The 15,117-nt window shown below is 36.7% G+C and overlaps 1 protein-coding gene across 1 annotated transcript in view; it reads left to right on the forward strand.

Annotated features, from left to right (window-relative positions):
• Positions 1–15,117, forward strand: part of LOC140778343 (phosphoglucan, water dikinase, chloroplastic) — a 34,303-nt gene that overhangs the window by 12,443 nt on the left and 6,743 nt on the right. Inside the window, exons 9-16 of the mRNA XM_073123011.1 lie at positions 69–121; positions 8,869–9,077; positions 9,206–9,324; positions 11,045–11,115; positions 11,255–11,372; positions 12,681–12,767; positions 12,878–12,964; positions 13,051–13,127. Of these exons, the coding sequence (XP_072979112.1) occupies positions 69–121; positions 8,869–9,077; positions 9,206–9,324; positions 11,045–11,115; positions 11,255–11,372; positions 12,681–12,767; positions 12,878–12,964; positions 13,051–13,127 (821 nt within the window). The remainder of the gene's footprint in view (positions 1–68; positions 122–8,868; positions 9,078–9,205; positions 9,325–11,044; positions 11,116–11,254; positions 11,373–12,680; positions 12,768–12,877; positions 12,965–13,050; positions 13,128–15,117) is intronic.

The following is a 15,117-nucleotide window of genomic DNA, read 5'->3' on the forward strand; positions in this document are numbered from 1 at the left end:
TTGTAGAAATAGCACAAAACACATTCTTTATCTGTTAATAATGACATTCAATAGTAAATATTTTGCAGTGGCGTCTTTCCGAAATTGGCCTTGAAGATTATTCGTTTGTTTTGCTAAGCAGGTACTACCATATAATTGAATTTAGTCTTCATTAAATTTACTACTTTTATTAAGTTTAAACTCTTGTTTGGGAAAAAGCTACAAGGATATGGTAACCTTGTTATACTCTGTAAATCGATTAATGTACTCTATATATGGTCTAGTGAAGTACAGTTGGGACTTGGGAGTGAGAATACTCAAGACTTTTAAAGGATGTGTACGATATGACACATGTGATTCTGCTTCTTCTAAATATAAAGCCCTTTGGCATCAATCATACATATATTGTTTTTGTGTATTTAGTATGATATATTAGGAGGAAGTGGAAGTGCCAAAATATGAGAACAAAAACATACAAGGAGGGGATTGAGAAGAATATGATGATGTAAGAGTTTTTCTGTCATAAAGAGCTCCTAGGAAACACACTCCATCATAAGCATCACAATTTGTCCTTTATATAAGGATCATATGAGTTCTGGATTCTCAAATTGTAATCTTTGTTATTTTTTTTACCAAACCATTCAAGGCTTACATCTTTTGGCTTGGAGTTCTACTATTACCACTCAAGTTCTTCAACTCATGGCTTCTAGAGTTTTGGTAACACGATGACTTCTAGTATTCAAATGCTAACTTTGGCAACTCAACTCGTAACTATAAGAAGTCAGCTTAATTTGTGAATCATAATTTTAGATGTCAGATATCCTTTATTCACTATTTTCTCAAATGTCAACAATTATCTGAATTGCTGCTGTCAACTCCTGATTGCTTGTGATGACCTTTTCATGTTTTTTTCTCTAACTTATTCTTTTATTTTCTTGAAGTAGAAACAATGTACCTGCAAATCTAGGAAGTTTAACTCTTCTTTGAAATCCAGCAAATTCTTTATAGATATTGGGTTATCTTGTTTGCTGCATTTTGTCTAGCCTCTGTTTTTTTGGTTGTTGTTGAATCTTTTGCTCTAGCATATTATTTTTGCATATTAATCAATTGCATTAAAAATTTCCACACACCTTCAAAACTTGTGCAAAATCTTGATGATATTTGTTGCTTCTTCTATTTCCATGGACCTAGAAGAGAAATGATTCTCAAAAGGTTTTTAGTCAATATTCCTGATCATCTCATGGATAGGATTCTCTCCCCTTCTATCTTGTTACTTTGAACTATCTGATCTTTTGTCTTTGGAATAAAATGCTTTGGAAGAAACACTAGATTCCCAGATTCTTTTTGCCTTTTTCTAGCTATAGAAGAGCGTAAACATTTTTGCTCTCTTCTATAGTTGTCATTTTTGCTTAGGAAGAGACCCGAGATTTTCTCACAATTTTGCTGTTGGGTATCCTCTTATCAAGGTAAAATTGAAATTAATAATATCAAAAAAGTTGGTATAGAAATTATCAAAGATTTTGCCCTCCTCTTTAAAGTTTTGAAAGTTTAACAAGCAAACTTAAAAATATCCTATACATTCTTGGCTATCGTACAAGTACATATATGACAAAATCTGTTAGGAGTAATCCTATTGAATATGATGTTAATTGTCCTTGCCATTGAAATTAAAGTTTTCATAATCAACTGTAACCGATTGAGAAATAGGTTTTTCCATAATATTTTTTTTTTCATTAGTAACAATAGAAGATATATAACCATGAAGAACAAAAAACCAAACACATTCATCAATTGATTTTAAAAACACTTGCATCTTGGCTTTCTATTATGATCCATTGAGCAGTGGAGGTCTAACAATAGACAATCATTCTCTAGGAAGTTTCATCTTTTACAGGATCTCTCTAAGGTAAGAGTCTCGCTCTGATATTGATTAAAAATATTTCATTACTTGCTAGAAAATGTTTTCCCAATTAGAATGCCAAGCGATAGCTAAAATACAAAATGCAAGAACACATGCAAAAATAATATTTTTAACGTAAAAAACCTTTATCAAATAAAGATAAAAACCACGGATTTCTTCTTCAGGATTAAACCAAGCACTATAATAATCAACTATTATAAAACACTTATAGATAGTTCGCTGTTACCCACAACCATCTCTGAAGTAATTTATTTGACTCCCCTTATTTAGGATTAAACCAAGCACTATAATAATCAACTATTATAAAACACTTATAGATAGTTCGCTGTTACCCACAACCATCTCTGAAGTAATTTATTTGACTCCCCTTATTTAGGAGTGTGAATGAGCCAAGCTTGAGCAAGTTGAGCCTAGCTTAGCTCGACTCACAATTGATTGAAGTTTAGCTCGACTTAGCTCGAGCTGTCTCAGCTTTTTCAAAATTTTTTATTTCATACTTACTTTCTAGCTATAACATTACAACCTTTTGAAAGGTTGGTACATATAAAGATGATTCATAACTCTTCATTTTTTGATGTGGGACTAAATGCCATTCAACTAATTTAAAAATTTAACCTTTTTACATGTAAAATCTAGGATTCAAGTCCAAGTCATCTTATTTGAGATTGAAATGCTTTACCAACTATGCTATAACACATCATTGTAAATTTTAAAGTAGACGGTATGTATTACATTATATTAGAAAAAATATTTCAAACTAACTCCAGCTAAGCTTGAGTGAGTTGAGTCTAGCTCGGCTCGGTTTGATTAATTTCCTAAGCTAGAAAGCTCGACTCATCTTGTTTAGAGCTCCAGTTGAGTTCAAGCCGAGCTCACAATCCAGCGAGTTTTTTTGACAGCCCTACCCTCAATGCACCATGTTCCGTGTTTGGTACCCAATCTTAGTGACCTCAAAAGTTAAAGATCTGACTGTGACCCTTGAGACATTAGCAAACACAATCTTGAATTTAGTAGAACTCTATCAAGATGTATAAAAACCTCACCATTTCACCCTTCTGACTCTTCTCTTTTTGTCCTCCCAAATGTTTTCTAAGAAATTCTGCAACATTATTCTTCCAATTGAAACAGCTCCAATTTTGATTGCCAAATGGGAAGAGGTTATTCTACTAATCTTTACAATGAAATTCAAAGAAATTACATCACAAAAGATTTTGCTTTCTCACAAATTTGTCAATTACAAAAACTAACCATAGTAACATATCAGACTTGAAATTTCTAATGTTTACTACTTTTGGAGAAAAGCATGTTAAAGTGCTATTGTAAGAAGGTGAATTTTGTGTGAGTTAAACTTTTTTTTCCACTGGTCTTGCTTTGGCCACATTATTTTCCTCAATTTACTAGTTAGTGATCATTAAATTAACTACATATGACTGTTACATTTTTATATGTTGTGAGAAAGTTTTAGATTAACATATGAGACTTGAAATTGTTATTGTCTAATATAATAAGATTGCAATTCTTTGTGTAGTAAATGGTAACTGTCTAGTAATTATGGTTTACCTTTGATAGGAATGGAGTTTGACTTCTCCATTTCTAGTTATTTATCAATGGTGGCAATGCCAGGTAGTTGCTGGAGAGGTAGAGGATGCAATAGCAGCATGAGAAGGTTTTTATGAATGAGCGTTCGAACGACCTTCATTACGTTCAAACTTCAAATGTTGAAGCTCGATAGTAAAGTGAGCTTCTGGACACGTCCGAATAGCCCCTTCTGGTGTTTGAATGCTCAAGTCCAAGAGCAAAATGGCTTCTGGAAGCATTCGAACGGCTGTCCTGGCGTTCGAATGCCCCATGGATGCAAGTTGGTTTATTTCAGTGTTCGATTAGGTTTTGGCTTGTTTTCTTTCCTTAAGTGACAAGTCCGATTGAGAGATTATATATATGTTGTTTTACTTGGACTTAGTAGGCAATAATGTATTCTTTTTCTTCTCTCTCTTTTCTGTCAAGTCTAGCTAGGGGGCTAGGGATTTTGATCTCATTTCACCATTATTCTTACTGAGATATTGCTTGATAAGGCTATGTCGGGTTCATATTAATTGGTACCAGAGCTTCGGTGGTCGGTTAACAAAATTTTGTTCTTCAACTCGCTACAATGATTGCGAGAATGATGAAGACTCGGGCTACATTGACTAAGGACTGTCTCGATGCATTGGAGTTGTCTCTTCATCAGCTGTTATGAAGCAGTGGGAGCATGGGGAGGCCATGCAAGCAATGAATACCAACATGGAGGAGATGAAGGATCAAATGCTTTGTATCACAAAGATGTTGGCTAGAACGAAAGGGAGGTCGACAACTGCTCTAGCGTGGGGGTTTGAAGGAGGCCAGATTGGGGGAGTTCACCCTCGAATCACCCGTTCGGAATTTTTGAAGTTCTCGGGCAAAGATCCTATAAGGTGGATATTCATGGTGGAACAATTTTTCACTTACCAAGGGATGCAACTAGTGGAGAAGGTTACTTGCTGCATTCCAATTGCAAGATGCAGCCTTGCAATGACTCCAATGGTTCAAGAAAATGAACCCATTGGCAGATTGACAAGAGTTCACTAGGGGATTAACGTCTTAAGTTTGGGCCATCTGAGTATGATAATTTTGATGAGGCCTTGAAGAAGTTGTGGCAAGAGGGACCTGACAAGAGGAAAGCGAACCTAAGGTTGAATGAGAATCTTACCCACATTGACTGCGCCAACCGCGCTTAATCAAAACGAGAGATCTAAATTGACGGGAGGCCGACCTATTGGCATGGTGCAGACCACGACTGTATCGAGTAACATCTTCCGATGTTTAACTTATGAGCAGATACGAGAGAGACGAGAAATGGCTTATGCTTTAATTGTGATAAGAAGTTTGTCCGTGGACACCAATGCAAGGAAAAACAACCTTGGAGGATGAGGAGGAACCACAGGGGATCATCTTGCATGCTCTATCTAGGTGCGTGATGCCACATACTCTGTGTATGGTAGGGTCTTTGGAAGGAAGGCTTGTATTAGTGCTAGTAGATAGTGGGAGCACCCATATCTTTGTAAGGTAATCATGAGCGAGATTCTTCACCAAATTGGACCTCAAATTGGGGTATCAACAAATAAGAGTGGCTGTCCAAGATGTACCGAAGATTGCATTTCAGATGGCATTATGAATTTTTAGTAATGCCATTTGGCTTGACGAATACATCGATCACATTTTAGGCATTGATGAATGGTATATTCAAATCAGTCCTCTAGGATTTGTCTTGGTATTTTTTGATTACATCATTATTTACAACAGGATTTGGGAGGAGTATGTGAAACACTTGCGGTTTGTCCTTGCCTCTCTACAAGAACATGCACTTTTTGTGAACCAGAAAAAGTGCTCATTTGGCCATACTGAGGTGGAGTATCTCGGCCACATCATTTTAGTTGAGAGGGTTAAGGTCCACTCAGGAAAAATTGCTTATATTTTGGAGTGGACAACGCCTTGAAATATTCACGAACTTAGGGGATTTCTAGGGCTGACGGGTTACTATTGCAAGTTTCTACAAAACTATTGGAAGACGGGGTATTGTTGAAAGATGGGTTCTAATAATCCATGGAGGCAACGGAGGCATTTGAGGCACTTAGAAAGCGATGACTACCATTCCCGTTTTGACTCTTCTAGACTTTTGAGTAGTCTTTTGTGGTCAAGGCAGATGCCCGATTGTATATTGCAGTCAATCGTTATTCGGACGTGGGCAGGCATGTTCCATGTATGAGAAGGAGTTGATGGTGGAGAAATGACGTTATTTGATTGGTCAACAGTTTATTATTTGGACAGACCATCGAAGCCTCAAGCATCTCTCAGAAGGTGTTGACAAAAGATCAACAACGATGGGTGGTCAAGTTGCTGGGATATGATTTTGAGATTTAATATCAGCTAGGAAGTGAGAACAAAGTGGCGAATGCCTTATCATGCCATCGGGAGTGAAATGTTTCCGAAATGATGGATGATTCTAAAGAGTTACCCGACGTATCCTTACCCATGGCAGAACTAGCAGAGACTTTGGGAGCATGATTGGCTTGGGTGTGGAGCAGGTGTGAGTGGTGGCACAAACCAACTCACAACTAGGTGAGCTGCGCGTTAGTACTTGCAAGTGGATAATGGTTGGACAGGTTTTAGTTAGTCGGTCCAGATTTGTGGTATCAAGGAAGTTTGGTGATACCATTAGACACTGATTAGAAGTAGAATTCATCATATGAATACCATGATATGGCTATGACGGGACTCTCGAGAGTATTGAGGACATATAGACGACTAGTGGAGAATTTTTTTCTAGCAAGGGATGTGAGCAGATATTCATCGTTATATCCAAAAGCTTGTGATGTTTGTCAAAGAAACAAATATGAGGCCAATAACCGGTGAGGTCATTACAACCATTACCAATTCTAGACAGAATTTGGGAGGATATTTTGATGGATTTTACTGATGGGTTACTTAGCTCACATGGATATTCGGTCATTATGGTGGTGGTTGATCGACTGTCTAAGTATGGGCACTTGTGGATTTAGAGTACCCATACTTGGCTAAGTTGATTGTAGAGACATTTGTTAAGGAAGTTGTCCAGTTACATAGGGTGGCATAGACAATTGTCTCGGATAGAGATCTGGTGTTTGTCAGCAACCTCTGGTGAAAATAGTTTTGTTTATAGGGAACCAAATTAAAGATAAGTACCGCTTACCGCTCACAAACCAATGGATAGATTGAAGTGTAAAATCATTATTTGGAGACATATTTACGTTGTTTTGTGGGGATGAGTCCAAAGCAGTGGGCAAAATGGTTATCTTGGGAGGAGTTTTGGTGTAATAATAAATGACCCCTTTTGAGAAAGTTTATGGTTGACCTGCACTAACGGTACACTGCTATGAGTCGAGCTCTATAAGGGTGACATTAGTTGATCAAGAGTTGAGAACTCGAGATCCTGTAGCTCCTGAAGGATAACTTGGTGATTGCTCGTAACAGAATGAATGTTTGGCAGAACAAGCATTGCTGGGAGTTAGAGTTTCAAGTGCAAAATTGGGTTTACTTTAAATTGCAACCACATCGATAGACTTTCGTGCAGGTGCGAGCGAACAAGAAATTAGTTGCTCATTTTTATGGATAGTTTGTGATTGTTGAATAGATTGGACCGGTGGCGTACTGTTTGCGCCTTCCGAAGGGATCCCGTATCCATCTAGTGTTTCACATGTCTCAGTTGATGCGGTAGATTGGTGTCAGTGGACGGAGTATGGCGCCTCTATGTCAATTCCTTGATGATGGAGAGCTAGTCTTGGAATCTAAGGAGATTCAGAAGCTCTGCTAGGTCGATCGTCACGACATCTTAGCGCAAGAAGTATTGGTCATGTGGGAAGAATTGCTAGTGGAGGATGCTACTTGGAGGATCTCAAAGAATTGAAGCACCAATTACTACATATCAACCTTGAGGACAAGATTCATTTTTGAGGGAAGGAGAGTGATAAAAATGGAGGTCTAACCATAGATCCCAGTTTCGGTCGATCCCATTCGGGATCGGTCGAAACGGATCAGGATTGGTCATATGATTTTGGCACTGTAGCAGGCGTGTTGCAGCAGCAAACAACTGCATAGGAGGCAGAGAGAGAGAGAGAGAGGAGAGAAAAATAGATTTTTAAGCTTTATATATGAGTAATTATTTTTTTATTTTCTTGTAATTTTTTCTAACTTTTAAAAAATTTCTCAATATTTTTAAATAATATTTAGAATTTTATTTAATTAAAATAGTCCGATCCGATACAGACGGCCGATACGACCGATATGGCTGATATGGCCGATACGTGTCGTTTTTCCGGACGGCTGATCCCGATCCAGATACCAATTTTTGGAACCTCAGGTCTAACCACTCCTTTGCTAGTTACTTATCAACAAAGGCAATGCCGGATAGTTAATGGAGAGGCATAGGATGCAGTGGTAGCGTGAGAAGGCTCTAAGGAACGAGAGTTTGAACGGCCTTCATTGCATTCTAGTGGCAAAACCCTAAAATGGGACTCGGGATGTATTCGAATAGCCCCTTTGGCATTCGAACACTCGAGGCCGAGAGCAAAAGGTCTCATCTTGGTATTCGAATGCCTGTCTGATTCGCCGATGCATTTGAACACCCTCCAGGCCGTTCGAATGCCCGACGGACTCAAGTTAGGTTATTTTAGCGTTCGGTTAGGTTTTAGCTTGTTTTTTTTTCTTAAGTGATGAGTCCGATTGGGGCACTATATATAGGTTGTTTTACTTGGACTTGTTGTTAGGCAATAAAGTAGTTTCTTCTTCTCTATCTTTTCTCTCAAGTCTAGCCAAGGGTTAGGATTTGTGATCTCATTTCACCACTATTCATGTTGTGATATTGCTTGATAAGGCTCTATTGGGTCGGAACTTGGAACCTATCAATCTTTTTGTTCTCACTGACTCTTCTTTTGCCACCAACATTTTCCACATACGAATCATTTAAATTAAGTGTACGTAAAATTTCATTGCATATATAAGTTTATTTGTTTGTTATGAAATTGTGCACTTACTAAACCTTGCAACCTACAATTTTGAATTTACTATGTATACTTATTTAGGTATCAATACATTGTGGGAGACTCTTAACTTAACATATCAGAGTTGAAATGGTTAATGTCTACTACTTCTGGGAGAACGTGATTCTTTATGTGTGGGTCAGAATTTTTATTGTTCAAGTCATTTTACATTTCTTTTGTTAGTTATAGTTACAAATGTGTGCATCCTTCTCTATAAAGATATGGAAATGAAGTCCTTAATCTGATTAGAGCTTTATCATTTTCTTATGTCTTGCCTCTTCCGCTTTTGTCGCTCATGTAAGGTGTTTATTTGTAATTAGTATGCTGTTGTTATTGTTGAATCTTATATATAGTGTGCTCCATTTTATTCTTGAATAGATTCCTTAATGCTCTTGAAGCTATGGGAGGATCAGCTTGGCTTGCGCAGAATGCAGGATCTAGAAACATTAGTCCATGGAATGATCCTATTGATGCCCTTGTAGTTGGTATCCGGCAAATTGCACTTTCAGGTTGGAAATCAGATGAGTGCTATGCTATAGAGAGTGAGCTTCTCTCATGGAAACAAAAAGGTTTATCTGAAAGAGAAGGTATCTACTATCATGTTCTACTATTTTGAATTTTTGAAATCATAGTTTGCTGTCTGAATATGCTGTTCTTGTAGAGATACTTTCTAAACATGTTTTGCTGTTCATATCTTTCTGTTTGGTGTTGCTAGGTAGTGAAGATGGAAAATATATTTGGGCGCTGAGGCTGAAGGCCACTTTTGACAGAACTAGGAGAATAACAGAAGAATATTCTGAAGCACTTCTTTCTATTTTTCCTGAAAATGTCAAGGTTGGTATTGTTCCTGCAGTCATTGGTATTCCTGCTAGGCTTTAAGTTGGGTCTGTTTGATCAAGTTGAAGGAAAACCCTAATCCAATGGTCTCAGCCCAACATTGCAAATGCCCTAGTTCCAGACCAACCCCCATATACTAGGTTACCAATTCTCCAACCCTGGCCGGCTAACCATGAATCAGTTGATAAATTACATTTTGTTGAAACTAATTGGTGCTGGTCCATCCCAACTTTATGTTGTGTGAGATTTGTCATCTCTTAAGAAAATCCTATTTAAGAACTTTCAGCTGGACTAATCAGGTTACAGATGAGCCTGGTCAAGTTGCAACCCAATTTTTTCTATGGTCTCTGAGTAGTGCTGGGAAGATTTTTGCAGGGTTGGTGGTTGTTTGCTGCATAGTTATTAAGTCATTTTTAAAAGATATACTCTATATTTAATGTACACTGTCAAGTCTTTCACTTTTTTTCCTTGACCAAAGTTATGACTAACAGGTTCATTTCTTCTAATTTCATATCATATATTTGGATGATAGTAAGTATTCTTAATCTAGAGAATGTTGGAATTAATTGGGGCTGGTCAATCCCAACTTTATTTTGGGTGAGATTTGTCATCTCTTAAGAAAATCCTATTTAAAAACTTTCAGCTGGACTAGTCAGTTTATAGATGAGCCTGACTAATCAGGTTACAGATGAGCCTGGTCAAGTTGCAACCCAATTTCTTCTATGGTCTCTTGAGTAGAGCTGGGAAGATTTTTGCGGGGTTGGTGGCTGTTTGCTGCAAAATTATTAAGTCAAACTTATAAGGAAAAGTATGCACTATATTTAATGTACACTGTCAAGTCTTTTCTCTCTTGTTTTTTTCCTTGACAAAAGTTATGACTAACAGGTTCATTTCTTCAAATTTCATATATATTTGGATGATAGTAAGATATTCTTAATCTAGAGAATTTGATGTTCCTACACTTGGCCGATTTCTTCTCGAGTCTATTGGATCTTAGCGTGAAACTTTCTTTTGAAAGATCTGTACTAGTTCATTTGAACTCCTTTGCTTTGGTTATTTTCAGCCTAGTTCATCTATTCAACAGCAATGCTTTCCTCATTATTAACCCACCAGCTTTTTCTTTCTGCAACTCTCAACTGCTCCTTGTAGAAGTTGCCGGAAGTGAAGTTTATCAAATTGCTTTTTTATTTTTCATTTTTGAAGTTCGATATCCTTTTTTTCTAAAAGAATGAGAGATATGGCTAGGCACATGAATGCAAGCTACCTTGTTATGAGTAGCTTATTCCATTACTGATGCTCTATGTTTTTGGAGTTATTACGTACTTTGGAGATATTATAGTACAATGTTGTTCCTTTAATAGTTTCTCGGTTTCTCCTAGGGTCATATACTTTCTTACGGGCTTCCGTATAGGCTTGTCTATCTATAATGGGGTTTTTGAGCTTGTGAGCAAAGGTAGATCTCCTACACTGTCGAATAGCCAACCATTGAGCAAAAACTTGTGGATTTTGATGATAAGTAGACAGTGATGTAAGTTTGGCATAATATGCAACTTTGATAAGACATTGTTAATAGTAATAGAACTCTGAAAAGACATTCACCTTTTAATTTAGAAACTAATTTCTGTCATTCCATTGGCTGTTTCTATTTCATATTCTGGGAGATGCAATGCATTCATGATCTTAGGTATGACTCTAGACTTGTATATCTGAACTGCAGATACTAGGGAAAGCTCTTGGAATACCAGAGAACAGTGTTAGGACATTTACCGAAGCTGAAATTCGTGCAGGGTACTGCTCTTTTATGTTGAAATTTATATTATAATATATCTGTATATTAGTTCGTATTCTTATATCTAAAATTTGTACAGCTTAGCGTTACATAAATGAAGTGCTAATCTAACACCATTACTCCTGAAAACTTTTCTAGAGTTATTTTCCAGGTTTCAAAGCTTTGCACTCTTCTCTTAAAAGCTGTGCGGATAACACTTGGATCCTCTGGCTGGGATGTTCTTGTTCCAGGTGTGGCTCATGGAACTCTTGTGCAGGTATTTTCAATAATTTATTAGAATTGCAACTTTATTCGATATGAGCTCCTTCAAAGTTATGAGAGAAATATACTAAGAAAGTGGAAAACTTTCTTATAATTTGGATTGGCATTTGTCTTTGTGACAAGAACAACTTTGGCATCAATTCTAGGAATTTTAACATAAGAAAGTGGTAGTTTAATTACTAGTTGTGTTGGAAAGTGTTAAATTGTACTCATTTTTCAGTGTTTAAAACCTTAATAAAGAAGGTAGTTGAAACTTTTCTTATGTTGACCTATTGGTGTAGGACAAATAGTAGGTCAACAGTATTATGCATAAATAAGAAATAAAAGAAATCAATGGATGTTTAGACCTAATGAAGATCGCCAAATAAGTTAAAAGATTTCACAAGACATGCAATACCGAGGAAAAGAATAATCTAAGAAATGAGAGAAATACAATACAAAAATCTTTCAGGAGTTATGTGATTTAAAGAGGAAGAGTGTTGGCTGATTATACCACAAGCTATGCTTCCCTATCTTCTTATTTGTAGAATTTAGGTTCTCTTGAAGATGTAGCCGTCCTCAAGTTACACAATTCTTGCGTCTGAAGGGGATGTGTTTGTTGTCTTCTGGTAGTAGTAAAAAAGCCTTATACTAATCTGTGGGCGAAAGTTTACTCCCTTTAGGAAGATGGAATGTTGTAGGTTATAGAGTTTTGGACATTGTAGATTTGTGCATCGAATTATAGGTGTGTGGGGGGAAAGAAATGGTGGTTGAGGGTCAGGGGTTTGTGGTGCGGGCACCACATTCAGGCATGTGTGCTCATGCAGACGCAAGAGGGTAGCCCATCCAGTGACGCTTTGGTTGGGTAACGAGTCATGAGGGAGAGATTTCTACATGTGGAAATTTCAGTCGTTTGCTTGATGGGCTTTTGTCTTTTGTCCTTTTTAGGATCTGCCTATATAAATGCATGTTATGTTATCATTTGAAATTTAATGAATATTTTGTGATTATCTACTTTTCTTTTTCTTTTGTTGGTGGATTCCAACACCCCATTTTGTAATTTTGAGATTGTATCAAGATCCCTTGCTATCTTGAAATAGTATTGATTTTTTGTTTTCCAAGATCCTTTGGCTGTTCCTCCCATATCTTCATGAAATTCATGAAGCATGGATGTGTATATTACTATATTTTTGTCTAAGCAAACTTTGCAGAGTCAAGTTTGTTCTCTATTTCTATAGAGGAGTTTTTCACTTTAGTTGCTGCAGATTCTTCATGTTGCCGTTCCAGAGAGGATTTCATGTTCATATATTACTCTATGCTTCAGGTAGAAACTATAGTTCCTGGCTCGTTACCTTCATCTATCAATGGACCTGTTGTTTTGGTTGTCAATAAGGCTGACGGGGATGAGGAGGTATATTTTAAAAGTTGTCAGTAATCAAACAGTATTATTCTCTTAGTTTGTCTATCTGCCAGTTTTTCTGCCTATCTCCTACATTAGAAATGTCTTAATGATTTTGACAGGTAAAAGCTGCTGGAGATAATATTGTTGGTGTTGTTCTTCTACAAGAAATGCCTCACCTATCACATATTGGTGTTAGGGCCCGACAGGTCAGTCTATGACTTCTTAGGACTTCTCTTCTTTAGACTTTGAGCAAAATGCTTAAATGTTAAACTATGAGGTATTCATTTTATAGGAGAAGGTGACTTTTGTGACTTGTGAAGATTATGACAAAATTGCTTATATTCAGACACTTAATGGCAAATATGTGAGGTTATTTTCTCTAACCTAGCTATTGCATTTGGTTTATATACTAACATATTTTCCATGTCTAACTCGTACATAATGGAGTGATATTTTGTAATTTCTTTGAAGGTTTTCCTGTCAAGTTTTATAGATTATGTGCTATCAAAAGTAGCTAAAAGAGAACGTTTAAGTAAATTTGATGAAGTTAGTAAGGAGATAGGTCTGTAATTCTGTGTACAGTATACTAAAGGAACTTTAGTATCACTTGATGATAAATTGTCTTAGAACATAGATTGTCTGGACCCATATGGCAACAATCTTTGGAATCTACGAAAGACAAATGAAAATCCTAAATGACCTTAATGAAATTTTGTGAGATAGGGTTTTGGACAACTTTGTTATTACTTCATCAGTCCCTTGATAGGAAACTTTGATTGGGAACACCAAAGCTGATACGAAATAGTTGAGGCAAGGATTCATGCTTATGGATAGAAAAATTGAAAACACATGTCATCACAATTCTACATCCATATAGTGGGAGAAAGAGGTTTGGACTTCTGGTTTCTTCTTATAAATGGACAAATCATGATTTAAGCTGTTTGACTGATTTATGAGAACTACGACCTCACAATTCCAAAATCTTCTTTATAGAGCTATTCTTTATTCCAATACGATTATACCTAAAGACAGTAACTCAACTGTGTTTGGTAAGAAAATTTCCCGATAGAAAATTTCAACAACTACTTGTATTTGATAAGTGTGCACCTTGTGCTAATTGGTGTACAAGAATGAAAAACAAGCAGCAATGAGTGCTACTTTATTTTATGATAAGCAATGATACTATATTATCTTCATTATTTTCAATCACTGAGAACAATTAAAATCTCTGTGTTAAGGTGTGGAGATGTGCAGTCAATGTTGCAAATTTCCGGTGGTCGAGTGATAGGTTTCTACTGTGTTATACTACTGCATGTCTTGTGGCATGTGCCCCAAGACCATTATGGTACCATACATTGACACAATGACCTTTGATAATGTGGGATCAAAGGCACAATAAAGAGAAAACGGATGCCCCCCAAAAGAATACAAGGAAAAACTTGATGTCGCTGACGTTTGTGGATTTCATTCTAGGAATTATTTAAGCCCCAATCTTATGCATTGACTAGCACATCTCATGATGATAACATATTAAAATGAAGAAGCACCTCATACTGGAGTACGAACTAGAGAGGGGGCAGAGAGAGATAGAAAGAAGAGAGTGAATCCACATGTCTTGGTTCAGTGAGGAGTCAGCATTTTGTGTTGGGGCAATTTTTTTCCTGTCAACCTCTATGGGGCCTTTTTTCCAATAACGGTCTTTCAGTATATTCAAATGCTAAAACAGTGACAGAAGAAAATATTAGAGAGTCATCAACAACTAAATATTGACATATTATGAGTATAGTTGAAAAATTAAAATTTTAGAAAGATAAAGAAATAAGAACCTGATTTAGTGCTTTGATTTGAATTGCACATGGAGGAAATGTCTCTTTTTTAATTCTCTTTTCTCCTTCAAAATTTCTTTTTCAAATTGAAGGTTTCTTAATTGGTTGCCCCATATTTCGTCTTTAATTTTATTTCCGAGAATTTGAAGCTCTTTCTAAACTTAAGCGATGAAAACTATGTGCAATTTGTGCTTCTAGGTTTTGATGCTTGGTAGAGTTAATATGGTTATATACTGATTTGTGTATGTTATTTGAGATTTGAATCCCAAAATTTTACATGGGATAATGGGGATGCGGGATACCAGCAGGAAAAGCTTCTGTTTGTGGATTAATTACAAGAGAAAAGGTATGAGGCATCAAGGTTTAATTAGGGAATGGTAGTGAGGATGTGGGATACGAGGAGGAAAAGCTTATGTGGTGTGGACATCACTATTCGACATATTTACTCTTGTAGGCGTAAGAGAGCTGCACCCGTAGCTCTCTAGCTTAATGAGGGTTTTGAGTAGCGTTATTTTTGTTATTTGTGCTTATTA

Source organism: Typha angustifolia, chromosome 3 (assembly GCF_048772165.1).
Source record: "Typha angustifolia cultivar Huaian chromosome 3, ASM4877216v1, whole genome shotgun sequence".
Lineage (NCBI taxonomy): Eukaryota > Viridiplantae > Streptophyta > Magnoliopsida > Poales > Typhaceae > Typha > Typha angustifolia.